The sequence below is a fragment of the Motacilla alba genome, chromosome 5 (assembly GCF_015832195.1).
Source record: "Motacilla alba alba isolate MOTALB_02 chromosome 5, Motacilla_alba_V1.0_pri, whole genome shotgun sequence".
NCBI classification, from domain to species: Eukaryota; Metazoa; Chordata; class Aves; order Passeriformes; family Motacillidae; genus Motacilla; species Motacilla alba.
In genome coordinates this window covers 16,479,847-16,501,560 of record NC_052020.1, presented here as the reverse complement: position 1 = coordinate 16,501,560, position 21,714 = coordinate 16,479,847, and the positions used below count along the sequence as shown (strand labels likewise).

Here is a 21,714-nt window from a genome sequence, read left to right as displayed (position 1 = left end):
TGAAAAGGTTACTTATAAAAGCCCTCTTATACATGCTTTCTGTAGTATCTAGTAGGAGCTATTTGAGCTATTTTATGTGTGTGAATTTTCTATTGCTACTTTTTTCATTCTTTTTTTCTCAACATAGTGCAGTTGCCTTTTACACTATATTTCTGGTGTCACGCCACTAAAAAGTTGTGTACGCATACAGAAATACTATGACCATAAACATGTTTAGAAAAAAAAGGCACTACAGATTTCTTAATCTTTCCTGAATCTATCTCCCGGCTTACTGGCCGTTCCTAGGGTCCTGTTTCTCATAGTATCTTCCTTTCTGAAGCAGAGTCACATGGTATTAACTGGAGAGTGTTGTCTGACGGGAACAGACTTTGTATAATGGCTCATTAATATAGAAGGGGGTTGCTTTCTTTACTGCCTGCAGGGTTTTTGCAGAATGCCATACCGTGATACCACCAGAACCATTTTTCAAAGGCTGTGTTTTTGATGGATGTCGCATAGACGATGAATCTATGCAGTGTTCCAGTTTGGAGATATATGCTACAGAGTGTGCTGCTAGAGGTGTCTGCATTGACTGGAGAGGAATGACCAACAATACATGTTGTAAGTACTGCAGGACTCAAAATGTGTGTGATAAATGGTAGAAATTAGTATTTTATTCACTAAACACATCTTATATCTGACACTTGGTTACTGTCTACAAAAACCCAGTGGGGTCCTTTCTCACAGAAGCTGCTGATTAAGAAGGCAAAGCTGTAGTAATTTTTTTCTGAAAAAAAATGCATCTACTGTCAATTTTTAATCTTTTTTTCCGTCTTTTTCCATACAGCATTCAGCTGTCCATCAAGCATGGTATACAAGCCATGCGGGCCCATTAATCCAGTTACCTGCGACCAAAGGTATGGAAAAACAAAAACACCCCACCCTGAAGGACCTGCTTATATTTTTCTTATCTATCTACTTTCCTCAGAAATTTGAGTTATTTCACAATGAAATGTGTTGCGAATTTCACTAAATTATTCAAGATTTATAAATACCAATCAGCACTAGGAACAGGTGCTTCCTGTTGCCCTTCAGAAAGTGTACATTTTTTGTCTCTCTTGTATCTGACATGATATGCTGCTCTGCCCTCTGCCTCACCACAAAAGTGTTGTACTCAAGCACATATATTCTTCCCATTCCAGCTATGAGCGTCCTGGCTATGGAGTAACTGAAGGCTGTTTCTGTCCTGAAGGAATGACACTCCTGCATGCAGAGAGCAGCATCTGTGTCTCTGAATGCTGTAAGTCATCTGTAGCTAATTTGGGGAATAAATAGAGATAGGGATTGTTAGTCAGGAGGCCTGAGTTCTATAGTCATCTTCTACACAGTCAGATCATTGCAAATCAGCTTCCCTAAGTGTCCCCAGTTACAAATTAAATAATAGTCAATATTACCCTTTTTTCCCATCATCCTTCCTTACGTAAGACTCACCGAGATGGTAGAACTCTACAGTTCAGCAAAATTAGTCTGCATGTTCATCTTCTTGTTAGCTTTATCTTCACAGTATTTTTATTTGAAACTGCACATATGTATTCCTTTGTCAGTTTTCAGTGGTGTAAATACCCATTCATTTGTTTGTCTCTTTTTTCTTTTTCTCTCTAGTCTGCAGAGAACCAAGTGGAATGTCCAGATGGGTGAGTATCACAATGAGTGTGGCTTAATGAGCACAGACAAGTGAAACAAGATGATATTTCGTGTTCCACTAAATCTAAGTTTTGTCACAAATGTTTGTTCACTTTCAGTCTTAAAAATAATGACTACTAGAGCACCCCTAAGAAATTTAACAATAAGTGATAAAATACTCATTCATTAACCTCACATACTGGAAAAAAAACTTAAAAAAAAAAAACAGAGAGAGAAATGGTAGTAGTGGAAGTTAGGCATATATGCTTATTTCATTTCCACAAATTTGGCTTGCTAAAATTACTAGAAATGAAGGGAGAGATGGATAACAAAGTTTACCTGTTGCTTATCATGTTCATATCTTGCATTCTCAGTTCCTCAGCTGCACAGAAATCAGCAACCTAATGTGAAAATGAGTATGTCATTTCATGTCATCATATATGATCATTTCTTATTCAAAAATGGATGTGAGGCTCAAACACTTCTCCTTTAGAACTCCTGTAACTCTCATACTAACACTAGTAAGAAATAAAAAGTAATAGTTTTGTGAATCCAGAACCTTTAGCAGCCTCCAGTGTCTTCCCCAAATAAGCAGTTTGAGGGTGTCCTGTGAAATCTAGAATACAAAAAAGCTGATATAATCAGTTATCACTACATGCATGAATACGTTAACTAGAAGCAAATAAAATTATTTTGGTTTAATTTTATATTTAATTTTTTTTTCTTTCCTTTGTATTTTTCTTTTTTATTTAGCCAGGAGAAAAATGGACAAAAGATTGCCGGGAATGTGTCTGTGACAAAAATACTCTTAAGGTGAAGTGTACAAAGCACGAATGTTCTCTGACACAGCAAGTATTTTGTGAAGAACCAGGTTACATGCCTGTTCAGATACCAATACCAGAAGATCCATGCTGTACTAGGACTGAGTGCTGTGAGTACTGTCTAAGTTCTTTATCATGGGGAAAGGGTTATATTAATTTTAGGAAACTACAGCAATAATTTTGCATTTTTTAATACTTTGCATTGATGTCATAATGCTTTTTAGAGCATTCTTGCAGAGCACACAGTAAATGCCTGAAGATAACAAATTTAAAGATTAAAAGATTTTATATAGTTAGACATGGAAAAGTAACTGAAAATCTCCTATAATTTTATATTGAATGCCTTTAATACTGCCACTATCTGAAACAATATTCAAAAACCATTCAAAACATTTTTTTATTTCATTTCAAAGACCAGTATTAGGAAAATTAACTTTAAAAAATAGTCCTGACTATTTAAAAATTGCTCAGGAAAGTTCCAGAAACAGTTATCAGACCAGAGAGTCATTAGATTTCCCCACTGGTACAAATTTCTCTTTGAAATTATCTTTTTCCAGCAATTACTACTCTGTTCTTCTCAGTGTTTTGTTTCACAAAGATTATGGGAAAGCCCGATCACATTAAAAACACCTTGGCACATAGAATGAATTAGTCATTAAACTATCTTGTGTAAACACCATATCTACCCCAGGGGAAGACTTCAGAAGTTCATGTAAAACAAAACTGCTTTAATTCAAAAATTCTGAGCTTATTATTTTCCATATTCTCTTACATGAAACAGACTGCAACACAAGCCTCTGCACTGATATCACACCCCAGTGCTTAGAGGGACAGGAAATAATCACAATAATGCCACCTGGAAACTGCTGTCCTATCTTTGAATGCAGTAAGTATTGTGCACCCTCCTCATGTGCTATTTACTGCTCTATTTTTCTAAGTTAAAAAAACCTTATAAGACAGATGCAAGTTATCTGTGGTATCATATTGGGCCTTGTTGTGAATGAGTGTTTGAAGGCCACTGCCACAGGCTTATGAAATGGGCCTATAAAGCTATGAAATAGAAGTTTTTTCATGCATTTCTGCCTCCTAAAACTTACACCTCCTTCTTCCGTCTTTACAGGACAGGGCTGTGTAGTCAACGAAACCTATTATGCAGTAAGTACACAGAGTTACTCACTATAAAAATATACCCTCACTTAGTTCACAGTGCAGTGTTTTTGAGACACCTATCATGGTTCATATTTTGTAGGAAGGCCTGAGATAAAATATTATTCATTATTTCACTGAGGTTAACACCCTCTGTACAAGCAAAATCTTGTTCTGCTCTCCTTTCTATATTAGCAGAATTTGATTCCAAAATCAGTGTTACCAAACCAGAAACTCTGCTTAAATAAAACAACCAGAATTGTATTTATGGATAGCTTAGCCTATACCTAGTTCATCTTTTGTATTTTCTGTGACATGTATACATGGAGCAACTTGTTTTAACTGACTAATAATGGGTTTTTCCAACTTCCCCTAGCCTGGAGCTGCCATTCCATCGGGCCCCTGTGAAGAATGTACCTGCTCTGCATCCTCTCCCTCAAGGCCCCACCACCTTACGGTCACGTGCCAGCCTGTTCTCTGTGACACGTACTGCCCACTGGTGAGTGCTCTGCTGCCAGAAATCTCTACCCCACTCAGCTCGAATAACCACCAGTTCAGGTCAGTGACCTGACTTAATGCCATTGTCTCTCCGTTTCTTTCACAACAGGGCTATAAATACACTGTGGAACCCGGACAGTGCTGTGGCACGTGCAAGGCAGCAGCTTGTGTAGTGACTGTGGGAGACAACATCACACACGTGCTCCATGTAATTACCCCTGGTTTATTTCACTTTTGGGGAACTCTGTTAGTCTTTCCATTCTTTCCTCTCTTTGTATTTGTCACATTTATTTCCTCCATCTTTTCTCATATTAGACAAATGCTTACTCAGGCAGGGGCTGGACAATCTCCACACAGCCTAAACAATACCTTACACCACAGAACGCCAGTTTTAAGACTTCTGGAAGCAACTGTGCTATGATACTGAACAATGGCTTTCAGCAATCAACATAGGAAAATACATAGGTGAAAGTAAAGGGCTTTTGTTTGCCTCCAGTTCTGAATCTGTAGCACCCATTTTGTTCAAAGGATAATTTTATCTGTGGAGGCATTTTGGCACATCCAGAAATTCTAATGAAAAAACCATTGAAATGCAAATCATTCTTTCCAAATGAGTCCACGTACTTACCCTTTTCACACAAAAAGCACATCTATATCCATATAAAAATAGAGCCTCTTCACTTGGTTAATGAAAAACACTTAATAGCAGTATGATAACATGGCAAATAATTACCAGCTGAAATTCAAGGAAGTTGTTCAGAATAATCAAAATACTCTACACAGCAACAATAAGACATTGGAGGGCTTTTGTTTCATTTTTATATAAGATGATCTTAATTTGTTCTAATTTTGACTACTTTCAGGAAGGAGAACACTGGAATCCACCTGGTGATAACTGTACTGTTTACACATGTGAAAAACATGGTGACCAGTTCATTCAAGTCATCAAAGAAGCAAGCTGTCCTGCCTTTAACCATGATGAGTGTGATCCAGTAAGTACTGTTCTCCCAGTTCTCATTTTGGAAAGGTTGCACTGCCTAACACCTGTGATAGAAGGATCATAGTGTCCAATGAAAATAACTAGCAGAAGCATCACACAGGAAGTAGCTCTTCTTTTATCCTCTCTGAACCTGGTCCCAGTCAAATTTTATCTCCGAAAAGCAACTCAAAATTAAAATGAGTGATATAAAAATCCTCACTAAGGACCAGACATTAGAGAAAAAGGATATAGCATAATATTTTGGATTCCCTAAAGTGTCAAGTGACCTAGAAGCAAAAATCAGCCTCTGGCAAGTCACTTACTTCATTCATTGTGTTGCCCTGTCTGTTTTAATCCTTTACTTTTACTGACTTTGGTCACAATATTTTGACTCACATGTGCTAGGAGTTTTATTGCTTGCTGAAATTATACTACTAAACTGAGGGTTTTCCTCCATTTCAACTTTCAAATCACTACTTTAATATTGATAAGAGTTATGTGCCCTTAATATTTAGCCTTGCTTGAAATTAGATTCCATGGCAATACAAAAATCTACACACTCTCTGGTGCCAGAGAAAACTAGGAAGCAGGGAAAATCTGCTTTAGTATGCAGATGTGAAACCTGAGTCATCTTTTTTTGTTTTCCCACTTAAGGATGATATCAAGCTATCTGACGATGGCTGCTGTTTAGTGTGCCAAAGAGTACCGAAACGTAAGTAATAATAATTCTGTTAAAAGTATTGATTATATGTGCCTGGTCAGGTATATTAGCCCATTTTGCACAGTGGGTACATAGATAGAAGAGGTGAACTGTCCAGGTTTGGGTTCACTGCTTCACTGGGGTGAAAAAGGAAACAGGTAGAAAAGAAAGAAATAGGACATTTCCACTATGCATTTTAGGTCCCAGTGAAACAGATGGTGAACTTTCCTGTCCCTCACTGTTAAATGCTGGCTTTTTTGTGGGAGGGTGAGGACTATGACTACTCTCCAATTTCCATAGATATATTCGCTTAAAGGAGGAAAGTGAAGCTAGTTCTGAGAGATGGGCGTCTATCGAGCAGTTACCACAGTACTGCTCTTAATTTCTGCATTCTGAATCAAGTTGCCTAAGAAAAAGGGAAAGTTTCATTCACTGATAACACAAACAGCAAGTCTTCATTTGGCCCTCAGCAATTAAAAGAAAAATGCATTGTGACTTAGTTTCCTATTTCAGCTCCATTCACCTTAGTTTTGTTACAAACTGTTGTATCATACACAGCTATCTATTCATATGCACGTGTATTTTAACCTGTTTTCCTTTGCTTTGTGATGACCTCAGTTTGTATGAAGCACAATATGACTACTGTCATCAACTATAATGGCTGTGTATCTCCTGCACCTGTTGAGATAACATACTGTGAAGGCAGCTGTGATGCTTACTCACGGTAAGTGGCATAATTGTGGCCTCTTGTCTTTGACTCTTTACACCAGTTACATCAAGCACATCACAAGTGTTTTTCTGCTGTTTCCAACATCCACCCGGTAATCAACTGTTTCCATTGTGCTAATTAACATGACATTGTGTGAGCTTGATTACCTCGAGATTCAGTGTTTGACAGCCTGTTCAGCATCACAGTGAATAGACCCAAATTTTGATTTTGCCCATTTAAAACTGAGGTTTTTTGTTTCTCATTATTCTCTTACTAGACTGGCTCACTATGGGATCTGGAATAATTCTTTACTTTTTCTGTGTCTTAATGAAGACTTAGAGTCATAAATTTTTACAATGAGGCACAATTTACCTCTATTTCACCACAACACTGTAAGAATGTTAATATTGAGCAATAGTCCCACATGCAAGTGCACAGCTTCTGGTTTTGTAATGGGTGGGAGGGGCAGTATTAATTCTCACATAAATTCTGAATCTTTCTCATTGGTTTTTCTACCAGATATTCTCAAACGACAAACACAATGGTGCACAAATGCTCGTGCTGTCAGGAAATCAAGACCAGCAAGAGAAACGTGACTCTGATGTGCAGTGATGGAACCTCCCTTGATCACTCCTACACCTACGTGGAGAAATGCAGCTGTGTGGGTGCTGAGTGCATTACCCAAGGCAACACCCAACAGGAGACACAGCAGATAAAGACCTCTCAGGAGCAAGCAAATGTCAAAAATTAGAACTAGAGAGAAGTCCTCAAACAAGGACTGAGCATAAGACTAAATAAAGAAACTTCAAAAAATACAGAAGTGTCAAGAGCAGCTAAAATTTTGGATGAACAGATGATGTTTTCTGCATAAACCCCCAGTATATCTGTCTACAGAATTTCAGCTTTCATTATCAATATATCTCCCACTGGTTTTTATGTCTTTTCTTTTACACCTTGAGAAGTGTAAGAGTTCATCTTGACATTTTCTGTTCATTTGTCTTCTGAGAAATGCTGGACTTTTTAAAACACTTTCATTCCAGTTCATGGAGAAAAATCAAAAGACAAATCCAGAAAACAAACCAAACCCAAGGAAAACTGTAGCCCTCTGCTTCTATATGTTTCCTTTTTTTTTGTGGAGGAAAACTTAGAGGGCAGAAAGCCATATCTTTTCAAAACTATAAACGTCAATATTTTGAACAATTTATTACGGACATATTTCCCTACATGTTTTTGTGAGAAAAAGTAAAAATCCTATTGTGAGAAGCTGCTGCACACTACTTTTTGTTTACATAACACCATCAGCATAGTAGCTGTATGAAAATATGGATTTTTTATTTTGTTTTGTTATTTGGTTAACTGTTTACAGAAGAAATATATATATATATATATATTTGCCAAGAGAGGCATATGAAGGATTTTTTTAAACAAAAGTATAATAATAATAATAATAATAATAATTGTAAATTCTTTCCTAGGAAGCTTTAAAAAGTTGGACCACTACTATTTATTACTTTTTTTTTTTGAAAACTGATTTATTGGGTAATTTCTTTCAGAATTAATGTTATCCTATTTCTTACTCTCAGTCATGTTGTCTGGGTATGGTATATTTTCTTTTGTTTTTGAATATTATTTTATTTTTGTTCCTTAAGACACAAAAAAGCAATTATGATTAATAAATTTTGAGCATTTTACAGCACGTCTGCTTTGACTTTTCAGTGAATCCCTAGTGTGAGAGTTGCTGGGTCCATAAAACACAGTTCCAGGTCAAAAGTCAATGTGCTACCTAACACCCTACAGAGCTTTGATACTGCTTTGAATGAAAAACACTCAAACCCAAACATTTGGAAGTGGTCCAAGCACATCACCTCAGCTGCTATCACTTAGTGAACTCTCAGAAAGCAAGCACCTCTCTGAGTCTGCACATGTTTTGTAGCCCTGAAAGTTCTTTGCCTGACTGGCATAAACTAGCCAGTGTGTTTCAGACCAGTCTGTCTCATGTTTTAGAGCCCACTGCAACATACATAAATCTCTGAAATTGCACTGTTGTAAATCTACGTGGCTGCTACTGAGAGGAAAGCTCATGTCTCCACAACCAGTTTGCTGGGTGAAGGTTGGGTGTTAAGGTCTTTGAAATGGGGGATTTCAAAGACTGCTGCCCTGACTTGGGGCAGCAGGCTTGTGGCAGAGCCCAGGCAGCTCCGCTCCTGAAACAGACAAGGGTCTGCACAGCCTGAGGTTCTGAACTTTAGGACAAAGTGGTAGGGTCAAGGTGGGATATGTGGTAGGTAGTTCTGGAAGGCTGAACCTTCCTGGTGCCTCAGCCAATGGGGAAAGGGAGAGGGCAACGTGCGGCCGGGAGTTCAGGATAAAAGGAGGGTGCCCCCTCTGAAACCTCGAGAGAAAATGCCACAGGTGTGTGTCCTGGTGGACTTTCTCCCTTTATTCAAATAAAATTACAGGACTCCTCAGTCTTCTTTTTGGACATAAACCTCTGGCACTTGTGGAATTTTTCTTACACTACTCAGCTTTAGTAACAGGGTACTTTGAACCAGCCACCACAGCTCTGACTGTACATCGTATGGTGCCAAGCAACATCCTACAAATAACTGCTCTAGGATTTGTAAGGGGAACAGTAAAAAAGATGAAGTTTTTTTACTAAACTTTTTTCCTATCCTACAGTTTGGATGGCTCAACAGAGGGAGTAACAGGGTGTCCTGCAGCAGCTTAGGCTGCTCTCACACCTGTTTTCCTTTTACAGGACAATAACCACCCCTATAGTTCCCCCTTCAGAGGCGAGCACTGAGTTTTCCGTGAGAAACACTAACACCACCATACTTCCTGCTGGCAGAAATCCCAAGCTCCGTCCCAACTTCCTGTTGACACATTGCTCGTTTTTTCCATGCCTTGGGCTCTTTGGTGCCCAGCGAGGCCCCCAGGTGGCACACTGCTCTGTTCCTCCCTTCCCAGCTAACCCCCCCAGGCTTCCCAATGCAGCACTAATACTGAATTCCTGACCAGTTCGGTGTGTAACAGAGTTTCTGGCCATACCAGGCAGGCTAGGAAATTATTATTCTCCTGTTCATTCTGCAGAAGGGAAATAATGTCTATAATAGAAAATTAATTATTATGTGCTTTGCTGGTCCACAACAGCTCCTTGCCCACCATTCACCTACTGAAATGGCACATTTCCTGCATGTTGCCTCAAGATCATTAGTTGTTTTTCCATACAAAACCTGTATTTCAGCATCCCAGAAGACATCCTGTTCCCTGGAGAGCCCTGTGTGTAATGTGTGTACCACCAGCCACTTCATACACTGAAAGAGAAAGAAATAATACAATGAGGAAGAAGAGAAGAGGAGACATGTGGCACATGGAAAACTGACAGGTGATAATGGCAGGGACAGCAGAGCTTGGTGGCATAAGAAGAAAAGAAAGAAATAGAAGCAAGGGCACTGACAGGCTTCAGTCCTGGCATGGGGAGACAGGAAGCGAGGGGAACATAAGCCAAGGTAAATCACGGAGGCACACCAAGGCTGTGGCTGAGGAAGTACTGGAGATCCTGCCTTGGAGAAAGAAGGATTTCTATCACAGATGCAATCCCAGTGCTGGGAAAGAATTCAAAAGGAGGACAGAGAACAACATGCTTTGGGCATTAAAGACAAAATGAAAGATCTTGAAACAAGGCATGGACTAAATGTAAACCAGAGCACTGCAATGGATGTAGTAGAGCAGACACATTCTTCCTAAATTTTCCTTTCAACAGGACCTGTCTTTGCTCTGAGTTGTTGCTGACACAGGTTGGGTAATAGCTCCAAAGTGAACCTTCCAAAAAGCTAGGATCAATTATACCACTTATCTTTGTCAAAAACAAATTACCATTTTTTTAACCATAGATAAATAGAGTCAGTAAATGATTGGGTGGGAGAAAGTGATTGGCTTGGCAGATTTTTCCTGACAGGTCAAAATACCTGCAGGTCACACTGAGCCGTGCTGGTGTGGATGGTTGATGTTTGTTACACTGACTGCAACACCAGAGGGCCCTGGGCTCACAGCTTACAGACGTGGATGAACAGGTTTGCTGTCAGAAGAATTTCTTTCCAGGCACTTCAAAGTGAGCCACACTTAAGGAAGTAACCATTCCTTACTTTCAGATCCTGAGGATGAGCTTTGCCCTTAACATACTCCTGAATCCACAAGCATCCATTCCACATAACACAGCAAGATTTGTTTATACATCGCTTAATTTTTTTTTTCTTATCTGATCATTGTTGGAACACAAATTGCAGCAGAGAAATCATTCACTGAGAGGTTATTCCAGCTGAAAAAACCCACCAGTATTCAAAGTTTTAGGGTCTAAATTCAATATTGAATTAATGGGCATTCATACCTTCATGCTCAACTGAGGTTTCTTGTTATGTGGCTCAAGTTTTTCATGACCAGCTTACTTTTATTCCTTCTTCACACAACATGTTAAAACTCTGCAGCGTAAATAACCAATTACTAATAATCACTTTTCAATTATTCTTTGTAATTATCAGCAACATATAAACTATAACCTGAAACTATATGTCTATTCAGATTCCAGCTTTGACTCCACTTCCAGTAATTCATTTGCCTCTTAAAGCAAGGCAGTGTTTAGACCACATCATTTTCTGAAAACATCAGTTGAAGGACTTAAGGTTGTTTGTGGCACAGCTCAGGAGCTGGGCTGATAACAGAGAACTCAAGAATGGAAGCCACACTTCGTAATAGTAAAAACCCAACTCAAAGAAGGAAGCTTTTTTTGCCTCTTCAGTAGGCTTTGCTCTAACCATTGCAAAAAAAAAAAAAAATCCACTCTCTGGCAACAAGCCAGATTAAGACAGAGCTTTACAGCAGAAAAGGAGACTAGTTCTATTCAAACATTATTAATGTAATAATGAAACAATTATAAATGCACAGGAAGTACATTTTTGCAGAGGATGCAGTGGTCATGACTGTCAAATTTTCCTTTGCTCCTTACAGCTTCAAAAAGTACCTTCCTTCTTGAGCCTCTGATTTCTTTTGTTATTCATTATAACTCCTATTTATAACTACAATTTGGTAATGAGTAACCAGCAAATGTTTCCACCATTAAAACAATTGGGTTTGGGTTTTCTTAAATAGACAGAAAGTTATTCTGCCTGCCTCTAACTACTCTCCTCCTGTTATGACCATGCATAGAAAAATAAAATCCCACTTTTGCCTCCTTCTGTTTTAAGAAATCAAAGGCTGTCCAGGCAGTCAAAAATGGAACTCTTAAATAGAGTAACTGGGGATATATCACACACTTAGTCTCACAAAATGAAAATGTGTAAAGTCTTAGTAGCCAGTCCTGAAACTAAACCACTGTTTCTGTATTCCAGTCTAGCTACAAGGATTCACTGGAATACACTCACTAAAAAAAAAAAAAAAAAAAAAAAAAAAAAAAAAAAAAAAAAAGGAGTAAAAAGGAAAAAAACGCCAGAATACTTGAGAGAAGCATTATTCCAAGGCAAATTTGAAACTGGCTGTTGTTTCAGAGAATGTCAGATGTGAACTCTGCAGCTGTTCCCTCACTCAGTGAGAAGTCAGTCAAAAACTCTCATTCCAGTTTGACTGACCTCTAGAGAGGTGTGAGGCCAAAACTGAGCTTTCTGTCATTACTCAATGTCACAACTACTGAAGCACATGGCTGCCAACTGCAACACAGCCATAACATGAAAATCTGCAGAAAAGACATGATAAACACCTTCATGAAATGACCTCCTACCACAACAGAACTGAATTTCTTATTCACATTAATTGCTGGTTGCTCTGTATTCTGGAGAATGAGGTTATTCTACCTGATGTAGTTTTATCATTTGCTCTACTATCAATGCTTTTGTGCTTTATGACCTCATTCTAATGGTAATTAAGGTCCATTATTCAGATATCTGCTATTTTACAGGAAATTAGTATTGCAATTGCACTAAATTTGGTCAGCTGAAGATAATGCAAAACATTACCTCACATACTTTATGGCGAGTAGTTTCACAGCATTCATAATAAAGAAGTTGTCACAGTACACTTGATCTAATTTTTGCATTTAGCAAGGAAGTTATGGGAACAATGTTATCCATCCCTCAGTAGTACTGTACAGGATTTTACTAAACAGTATTTCAATAAACAGGATTGAGATTCCATCATAAGTAAATTTTCAACATAAACTATTTTCAGATTTCCAATATTATTTGGGTTTTTACAAAATAAAATAAAGTTTGTTAGTCACTGTGTGCTGGTTTTGGCTGGGGTAGAATTGATTTTTTTCATAGTAACCACTATGGGCTATATTCTCCTGTGACACAACTGCACTGTAAAGTAGATTTAAATCATCAGTTGCTTATTTGGCACAAGGAAGACTTCAGCTGATTAAAAGATTGTGTGATCTACTCTCCTCTGCCACTTCTTATTTCTCCAGGCTCACAGTAGGCTGCAGAGAAAGGGCCAAGAACAGTTCAAGTCCACTCAACTCCTGCAAACTTCACAAAGCTCATGAGCTCTTCTGCCTCAGTACCAAAGAAGCACTTTCCAGAACCAAAGAAGCACTCCTGAAGCAGAATTTCACATGAAACAGCCACAAGGCCATCAAGGGCAGCCTGCACTCCAAGACACACACACGGAAAATCTTGTCAGCATTACACTGAGGTAACTACAGAGGAGATGATTCTAGCAGGATCTCAATTTACCTCACAGGAGAATACAAATATGCACAGTGACTAATCACTGAGACTTTCAGGAAACCATGAAAATGGTTTAAAGACTCTTTTTTACCGTTCATCCACCCAACTGAAAAGATCCCTGAGCATCCCAGATGCCGCAGTAAGGACACCTCACTTACCCTTCCTCAGGAAGCACACCTGAGGAAAATAAAATGGTTAAAAATTACCAGAGACACAGAGAATTTACCCTAGCTTGTCTCATTCTTCTGGTATGATCATGCTGCTGTTATTATATGATTTTTCCAGCACATGTGACAAGATGACCAGGGCTTTGTCTGCTGGAAATTCCACACAAAGCATGAGAATCACAATCCTTTTGCATTTATGATAGTGAAGATAAAGAGGCAGCCATTTTTCTAAAGTCAGTTTTATTTATTTCTCTTAGTTGTCAATTCATTTTAGGCTAATTGAGATTAATCTGACCTGTTGATGTGGCCAAGCTAAGGATTCAGATATAATATGCCCATAATAAAGTCACCCAGTAGCAAATTGCTTCAATCCTGGCAACCAAGGTTTCTAAAAGCTTATATCAAAGATATAATTAATGTAATACATCACAAATCATCTCTCAGTTACAAATACCATTAAATAATAAAGAATCTACGTTGTGCCCCACACAGCTCTTTGGAAGCTCCTTTTACAAGGACTCAGAGTAATCAATATGGGATAAAACAAATTTATCTGAATGTGCCACAACCATCCATGTTCATCCATGCTGTAAGAGCTTTTTGGGAGGGAAGAAAGAGAACAACCACTCTTCTGAGAGCTTTTCCATGGCTATGACAAACTGTTGAAGATGCTGCAAAATGTTGGCAGTACAGGAGCTGTGAGAGGCCAGGAAGAAGGAGGTTGTGTCCTTCCCAGGGCCTAACCCAAAACTGCCTGAACGCCAGGAGTGTCCTCCTGAGAAATGTGGAGAAGCACATAAGGAGGAGGATCCCTTTCACCAGGGGACCTTCAGGTACAGCCTATTAACCCCTCAGGGCCCTGCTGGATGTGGGCACCAGTAGCAGGAGAAGCCTTGCTCCTGGCAAAGCCCCTAAGGATGGTGTCCCTCCCACTGTGAGGTGTTGTCTGACTCCCAGAGAGAGGGGCTGCCAATGTGATTTCTGTCAGTGCACCCCTGTGCAGAGAGGGACTGTCACCAACCTGTGCCACACACACAGGGCACCAGCTGCTCCATGGATGGCAATTCACCAGCATCCCCACTCCTCCGGGGGAAGGAGAGCAAGGCATGGACCTGCAGCATGGTGCTCCTGCTTCTTTGGGAACCCCCTTCTGAGAGGATTTAGCAGCTCTGCTGCATTTCTGCTACTGGGACAGAAACCAAGATTGTGCCTGAAGGGGCTGGGACTTTGCTTTTACCTTTCTTTTAATAGACCCTTCCTTCTTTTTTCCAGACAGGAATTTGGATTAGAAAAAGCCCATCCCCTACTGCAAACAGGCACTGCAAGTGAAATCACAAGTTTTCCACGTCAAAATAATTTAGTGGAGCACAGGTTAATCCGCCTTACTGAGGTAACCTGTTCACTCCTGCCCAAGATTGCATGTAAAAGGTTGAAAAGTGCTGCTGGCAAACTGGTCCCCAACACCCCTGAGGCCAGAAGGGATGCCCTGGCCCTGCTGCAGCCCCTGCAGACAGGGCACAGCAATGCCCTTGTTCCATCCTATATCCCCTGTGGCAAAGCACACTCCACACAGTATTTATACAGCTGGAATACACGTAGTATTTATACACAGTGAACAAAGCAAACTGCTCCACCATTCTCCATAAAGGCAGGTTTCTAACGTCACTGGGATTTGGTACAGATTTATCTTACAAGGTTTAAAGAGAAGAAAGAGAAAAATGTATCCAGCTGGTTTTTGAAAGCGTGTCCTTTTCCCAGCCCTTTTGTTTTTATCAGCAAGTTGTGCTGGTGTGCCCTGATTGCCTGGCAGCATTGGTACTGTGTTTTACAGCCCCTTGTGTCCTAGCAGATGCTCTCCTGGTCTCTGCTGGGAGCACATCCCTGCTCTGCTCACAGGATCTTCATGCAAACCTGAGGATTCTGTTAGTTTAGATGATGGGCTGATAGGACAGTACAGGGAAGGCTCAAAGCTGTAAGTATTCCTCCCCACGGTGCCAAACTGCTCTGGCACTGCTGAGAATCTGATGTGTCATACCAATGAATTCAGGTATGACTGCAAAAGGAATGACTGTCAAGAGCAAACATGTTGCTTACAAGGAAACTACAAAACATACAATGACAGCCTGTTTTCCACCTTACTGAAAGAATAATTCTATCCCTGCTTGCATTCCTTGAGGCTATGTCTGTCTTGTTATTTATTCTTTGTTTCATCCTTAATATCCATTGTATTATGTATCTTAATGTGTATTTGTACTTGTGATTATATTGCCTTGCTTCTGTTAAATGATACAGCCTAGTGACTTTAATTCTGATTATTGACATACAACTTTTTAAAGTTGTGAAATGCATATTTTAGCCTTTTTTTTTTTTTATCAGAGTGTGTGTTTATATTTTAAATTAAATTCACAGACTTTCACTTTTCTGAAGACTTTTCATTATTAGTCTCCTGGAAATACAAAGAGCTGCTTTCAGAATTACATAGGAAGTTTCATAGCTGTGCATTTGATTCATTGAGCAGTTGCATAGAAGATCATTGGTTTATCTTGTCAGCCTTGAGCTTCTCTAAAACACAATAGCAAACAGAGTGTTTTGCTTGAGGCAAGAAGTTATTTTGTTCCTTTCTCCCAAAAGGTTCTGTGTCATCTAGGATGTGACTCAGATACTTCAGCTGTGTTAGGCAATCTGCATTGATATGTATAAAAGCTCTCCCACTGAGAGTACTTTCTGCAGTTTGTGGCCAAGGGTCCCCAAAGGGGATCTACAGGGAAAGTGTATATTTCTTATCTACTGTTGTTTTTATTTCAAACAAGTTTTTTTCCTCTTATTATCAGTGGAGCTACTTGTACCCCTACTGCTCTGAAGTCTGTCCAGCCCTTCCTCTTCAAATCAAAGTCAGATGTAATACAAGGTTTATAGGCAGTGGCATTGTTTTATTGGCTCAGATGGCATAATTAGTAAAATTAGGTGAGATTCTTGGCACAGCAGACCTCCAGTCAACTTAGAGAATTATTTCTTAGGTATGTCTGCCTCAGGAAGTGGTGCAATCCAGCCAAATCCTACTCTCCCAGCCCCTTCAGCTGAAGCCAGAAGACTGGATTTGCACAGCCAGGACAAAATTTGGATCACAGTCAGCTCCAAAAAAGCCACATTAGCATCATTGACACTTGAAGAAAAATCCTGCATTATTTCAGAAATAGGTTTGAAGTCTGGCTTTCTCCCAGGACTTCTGTTCTACTACAAACACTCTAGACAATCAGTATTACGACTGTGAGATATACATGTTGCTATTTTTTTGCTTCCCATAGTGTTACATGTACATTTAACTACACTGCATATAAGGCTCATACGCCAGCAGCCATGTTAAATTCTAAACAAGCAGTCAGCATTTCACCTGTAAGCAGCAAGGGGCCTTGGTCTCCAGGGATTGTTCCCAGCAGAAAAGATTGGTCCCTCTGCTGTTAACATGGGTGTGTTTGGGGCTGTGATGGTTGCTTGTTTTACTGAATCAGGTTTCATGGCAGGAATTTTCAGGGTCCTCCACTTCTATCCAAGCATGTAATGTCATTAGCTCCTAGTAGTGGACAAAGTTCTTCTAACTGGAAAAACTGCTTTGCCCTTGAGATCTGCAAAGGTTGAGAGTAGTTATTATTTTATCTCAGATAATAAATCTCCTATTCATTTTGACAAAGGCTTGGGTGTTTAACAGCGTCACACAAACTGAATCTATACAGAGCAAACAGTCAGACAGAGACTGCCATTGTGGATGAGTTGTATTACCTTCAGCCTGGTGCCTAAAAATGTCCTTGAAGCATGGTCTTGACTCTGCCCCAACACAATGCACATGCTGACAGATCAGAGCCTTGTAAAATAATTGTTGGTAGATAAAGTAAATCCTCGTCAAAAATGTACTCTCTGATGAAAAGATCAATAGAAGTAATCAAGACAGTCTGTTTGGGAGCCACGTGAAGGCTGTAGACACAGAACAAGGGTTGGGAGTTTTAGCTGAAGTATTTCTGCAAAAATCATGCAGCAGCATAAGTAACGTTTCTTTAGAGAAAGGAATGAGTAAAAAGGAAATGGCAATCCTAGTCTGTTTACTCTCTCTCCCTCTTTGTTTTTCCTTTTTTCTCCCTCCCTTATCTGGTGTATTTTTTTGTAGTTTTCTGATTGCATTTCATTAAGAACATTTCCATTTCATGGCTGTGGGGTACTGGTTCTTAGGTGTTAACTCAGCAACATTCTTGAAAATTTATAAAACTCTAAACTCGTGAATAACTGTGTTGGAACAACTGGGATTACTGACGTCTGTAAAGTCAGATTCTATTTAAAACCCAATTCCATTCCACATACTTGTTCAGAAAAGTGATTTAAGAACATAGGCTTTTCAGAGCAAACCAACTGCATGCTTTGGCATTAGCTTATCCTAACAGCTAAGACCTCCACTCACATGGACCAGGATTTTCCTGTGCTAGGCACCATAATATACTATGTTCTGAATCAAGTCTTTGAAATATGCACCTGCATGCTGTGCCAAACTAGATTAGAGTTTAATTTTGTTTACATCTCTCTGCATTGTCCTATTTTTTATTTATTCAGATATTTATTAAGCCATGGTGGTGTTTGTAGAAGAAGAGCATAGAATTACTCTCTGCTGTACTGTACAAACAAGAAACGTGAGAATTCTTAGAGATAAAAGGTAACATAAAGACACGGAAGAGAGAGGGAACAGTAATAAGCATCTAATGTTACCTGTGCTGTTCATGAAGCTTAAAGGAAACAGACAACTGCTTGAAACCAGGACTTTGCTAGTTATTTCTGTAGTGTGTTCATTGCTCTGCTAGTTTTCAGGCAGTAGTCACAGTTTTCATGGACTGAATAGTAGTCATCAAACAGAGGGAGGGATCAAAGTTGACTAATGACAGAAATTTTTCTTAACATCCAGCAAGCAATGTCATCTAAGGAGACTCTGAGACACAAGGATGTCCGTGCACCACCTCCAAGACAAATAAAATTCAGAAGCATGACGTCCTTTTCATGGCTTGCCCAGAACACCACAGAAAACCATTCTTTATACCAAGTTGTTTAACTCTTTTAGTCACATAGGCCGGCCAGTATCTGTAATTGTGTTTGATTTATCTTGTCTCCAGGATCTGGAGGTCCAAATAGTGATATATCCCATTCATTTTTTCATTTGCTGCCTTTCATTTGCTATCTCAGCTTCCTCACTCATCCGCATGTACCCACTTTCCTCTGACACCTTTCTGCATTCTGCCTCCTCACTCATTCATTCCAGCTATTCTCCCTGTATGATCCCCAAGGCCCACATTCTTCTTCTTCTCTCCTCTCTCCCAGGCAGTGCTGCACTTTCCACCTCTCCTTTGCTTCTCTGAGAAAAAGCTGACACACTCATAATCCAGTAACAGCAACAGCGAAGGCCAAAACAAAAAGGTGCAGTGAACACTCATGAGCTGCAACAGAAAGTCACGAAAAGCATGACATTGGTCAGTCTTAAGGAACTTCTAAAGCAAGTTAAAGGTCTTCCAAGTTCCATTTTGTTTGCTTCTTCTCTACTGACTGCAACCATGATCCATATGCCCTTTATCACAACAAACAAAATAATAACAACAACAAAGCCAACAACACGAAATCCATGGAGATAGTGGTCTCAAAGGAATCACATAAAGCTCCCCTGAGCACAGGTTTGTGCAGCATTCAGGGGTATTCATCAGAATTATCACTTTGTGCCTGCTCAGCTCTTTCCTTGATATTCTGTTGGCCATGGCCACAGATGGGGTATTGGTTTGGATGGATGTTTTCTCTCATGTACTTGTGATCATGCTTATACTAAAGAATCAGGGTGGAAGGAGTCCTCATCTGGTTAAAACCAACATCAACTTACTGTTCTTGTCTTACACTAGTGTTGGGGTAAAAAAACCTTCAAACTTATTAGCAAAGCAAACATGTTTATCAGAAGGGTTTGATTCTGTTTCCCAGTGTCTAGTTTACTTTCCTGCTGAATTACAGAAAGGTTAAGAGTTTGATTTGGCATCCGTTAAATGCTTTACTGCACAATAGAAATACCAGGATCTCTCTGAGCTAAATGTAATACCCTAGGATGGCATCAGCAGTCGTATGAACAACTTGATTTCTGATCAGTTCTAATGGAAAAGTGTTTGGTTTTTCAAGTGCAGTTGACAAGGCATGATTTTCACACAAGCTAGTCCCCACCAAATTCCATGATGAGGCAATATGTTGATTTGTTAAATGATATATCAAGCAATTTATACTCTTTCTACATTCTCACTGAAGTGTTTCCACCTCCTCCTTCATAAAAGACTTGGCAGAAGTGGATCAAAAGTCTATAAAGTGTCAACTTAATGTTTGAGAAAAAAATTTCAAGAAATTTAAATTTTGAAAAAGTCATAGCAGTTGGAAAGACGGTCTTTGCATGGAAAATGTGTAATCTCATCTGGCAGTGCTGTGAAGTAAAGATATAAAAACCACTCAGGAGCAAATAAAAAATGGAGTCAGTTATGTTCAAGCCAATGTATAACTGCTTGTTCAAGATATTAACTCATAGCAGTAGATATGCAGTCATTCAGCTGCTGTGATTATACATTGCATTATGCATTGCCTTGGGATAGGAAGCACTTTGCCCACTTAGCGAGGCAGCATGGGAAAGGATACAATCATTATCAAAGTATGCATTATTAAAGGATTAATAAAATTTATATGAGCTCCCATAGAAGTCTCATCACTGATTTCAGTGGGAGGTGAATGATGTTCTATGAAAATTAAATTCTTATCCAGCTCTGAAAAATAAAGTAGAAGAGAGCTAGGAGGTTAATCACTAAAATACAAGTGCAAATTCTTATGTTTTAGCAAATTAGCATAATTTAAGAAAAATATAAATTTGCATAGAACTTTGTCATGACTTTCATTGTCTGGATTTCTGGACCACAGAAAAAAAATACCCGAAGAGAGTTCTTCTCCCAAGGCATTCTTCATTAAATCAATTCAGATAATCTTCCTGCCTGTAAGCCCATAGGAATAACTTTCCCACATTAACTTTCAAGGGCCTTTGAATAAAAAATAGTCAGAGGATAATGAATAAAAAATAGTCAGAGGAAAATTATTTTTAAAATAAATTTTGATGTAGAACAGCATAATTCACATGCATAAATATAGTTATGTTCTTTCACTTTATGAGCAAATATTAGCTATAATAGTGACTAATTAGTGGGTACGCCCAAAAGAACAACCAGGAGAGTTTCTTGACATTCTATTCAATTCTCCTTGGTTTCAAAATATAACATGCCAAAGGTTTTGCTCCATTCAGAACTTTCATATGGATTTGATCCACAAATACCCTTGTAAATAATTCTAGAGCCAGATGTCTTTTTGGGTACAGCTAATGTCTCTTATGTACAGAATGAGCTCAGCCAGTTCTTTCATGACTGGTCAAACTGGAAATTCTCTCCCAAAGTCTTACTTGCCTTTGATCTTGAGATGTACAGGACTGATATGTACAGGATTTTGTTAGGAAATAAGTAGCACTAAATGGAAAAACCCACTGGATTGTCCAGGTGTGTATACAGCAAAGTCTGAGGTTGAGACCACCTTACCCTTTGCAATTAAGGTGGGTTTATTTTAATCCAACACCATGTTTTATTACATACAAGAGTCCCAAGAGGTGAAACACATCTCCTCCACGAGTGAAACAAGAGAGCATTAGTTACTTTGCTCAGATTAGGACAACATCAAAGGTACTTTAATTTGCTCCTAGTGTCAAGATATAAAGAAGTCACTGCAGGCAGAAGAGCCCATTTCTACCCTCAGCACACCAGAATATGGGGGGAAAGGTTTGCATTTAAAATTATCAATTTTCAATAATTAAGTTTTTTACTCTAGAAGCAACCAGCATTGATTTTCTGTCAGAATAGGATATACATGTACAATTTGTTAGTTTCTTCTTGACACATTTATAATAAAAATCTTTAGCCAGGGATAGAGATGGAAATCAGACAGAGAAATTTTGCATTCTACATCATGAAGCTGATAGCAAATCCGAGGACTCCTGACTCTCAGCAGACTGCCATATCCACCTCTGTGAGACAAAACTCCTACCAGATTCCTGCTAGAGATCCTTTGCCTCTGAATTAGAGCAAATTTATTTTGATACTTTTTCTGTTAACATTTCTTGCATTATACATCAAGATTCTCACTGTAAATTGTGTCCTGTCCACATCCAGACTCAGACTTTAACAGAAATGCCCAGTTTTTGTTTACTAAGTATTTCAAATGAGTTGCAAG

General features: G+C 39.0%; 1 protein-coding gene across 1 annotated transcript in view; it reads left to right on the top strand.

The window, feature by feature from the left end:
• Positions 1-7,330, top strand: part of LOC119702201 (mucin-5AC-like) — a 48,380-nt gene extending 41,050 nt beyond the window's left edge. The window contains exons 37-49 of the mRNA XM_038139828.1: positions 422-600; positions 827-896; positions 1,182-1,279; positions 1,642-1,673; positions 2,416-2,593; positions 3,265-3,369; positions 3,604-3,638; positions 4,006-4,128; positions 4,237-4,335; positions 4,991-5,119; positions 5,761-5,818; positions 6,425-6,530; positions 7,035-7,330. Of these exons, the coding sequence (XP_037995756.1) occupies positions 422-600; positions 827-896; positions 1,182-1,279; positions 1,642-1,673; positions 2,416-2,593; positions 3,265-3,369; positions 3,604-3,638; positions 4,006-4,128; positions 4,237-4,335; positions 4,991-5,119; positions 5,761-5,818; positions 6,425-6,530; positions 7,035-7,266 (1,444 nt within the window). The 3' untranslated portion in view covers positions 7,267-7,330. The remainder of the gene's footprint in view (positions 1-421; positions 601-826; positions 897-1,181; positions 1,280-1,641; positions 1,674-2,415; positions 2,594-3,264; positions 3,370-3,603; positions 3,639-4,005; positions 4,129-4,236; positions 4,336-4,990; positions 5,120-5,760; positions 5,819-6,424; positions 6,531-7,034) is intronic.
• Positions 7,331-21,714: the final 14,384 nt, after the last annotated feature.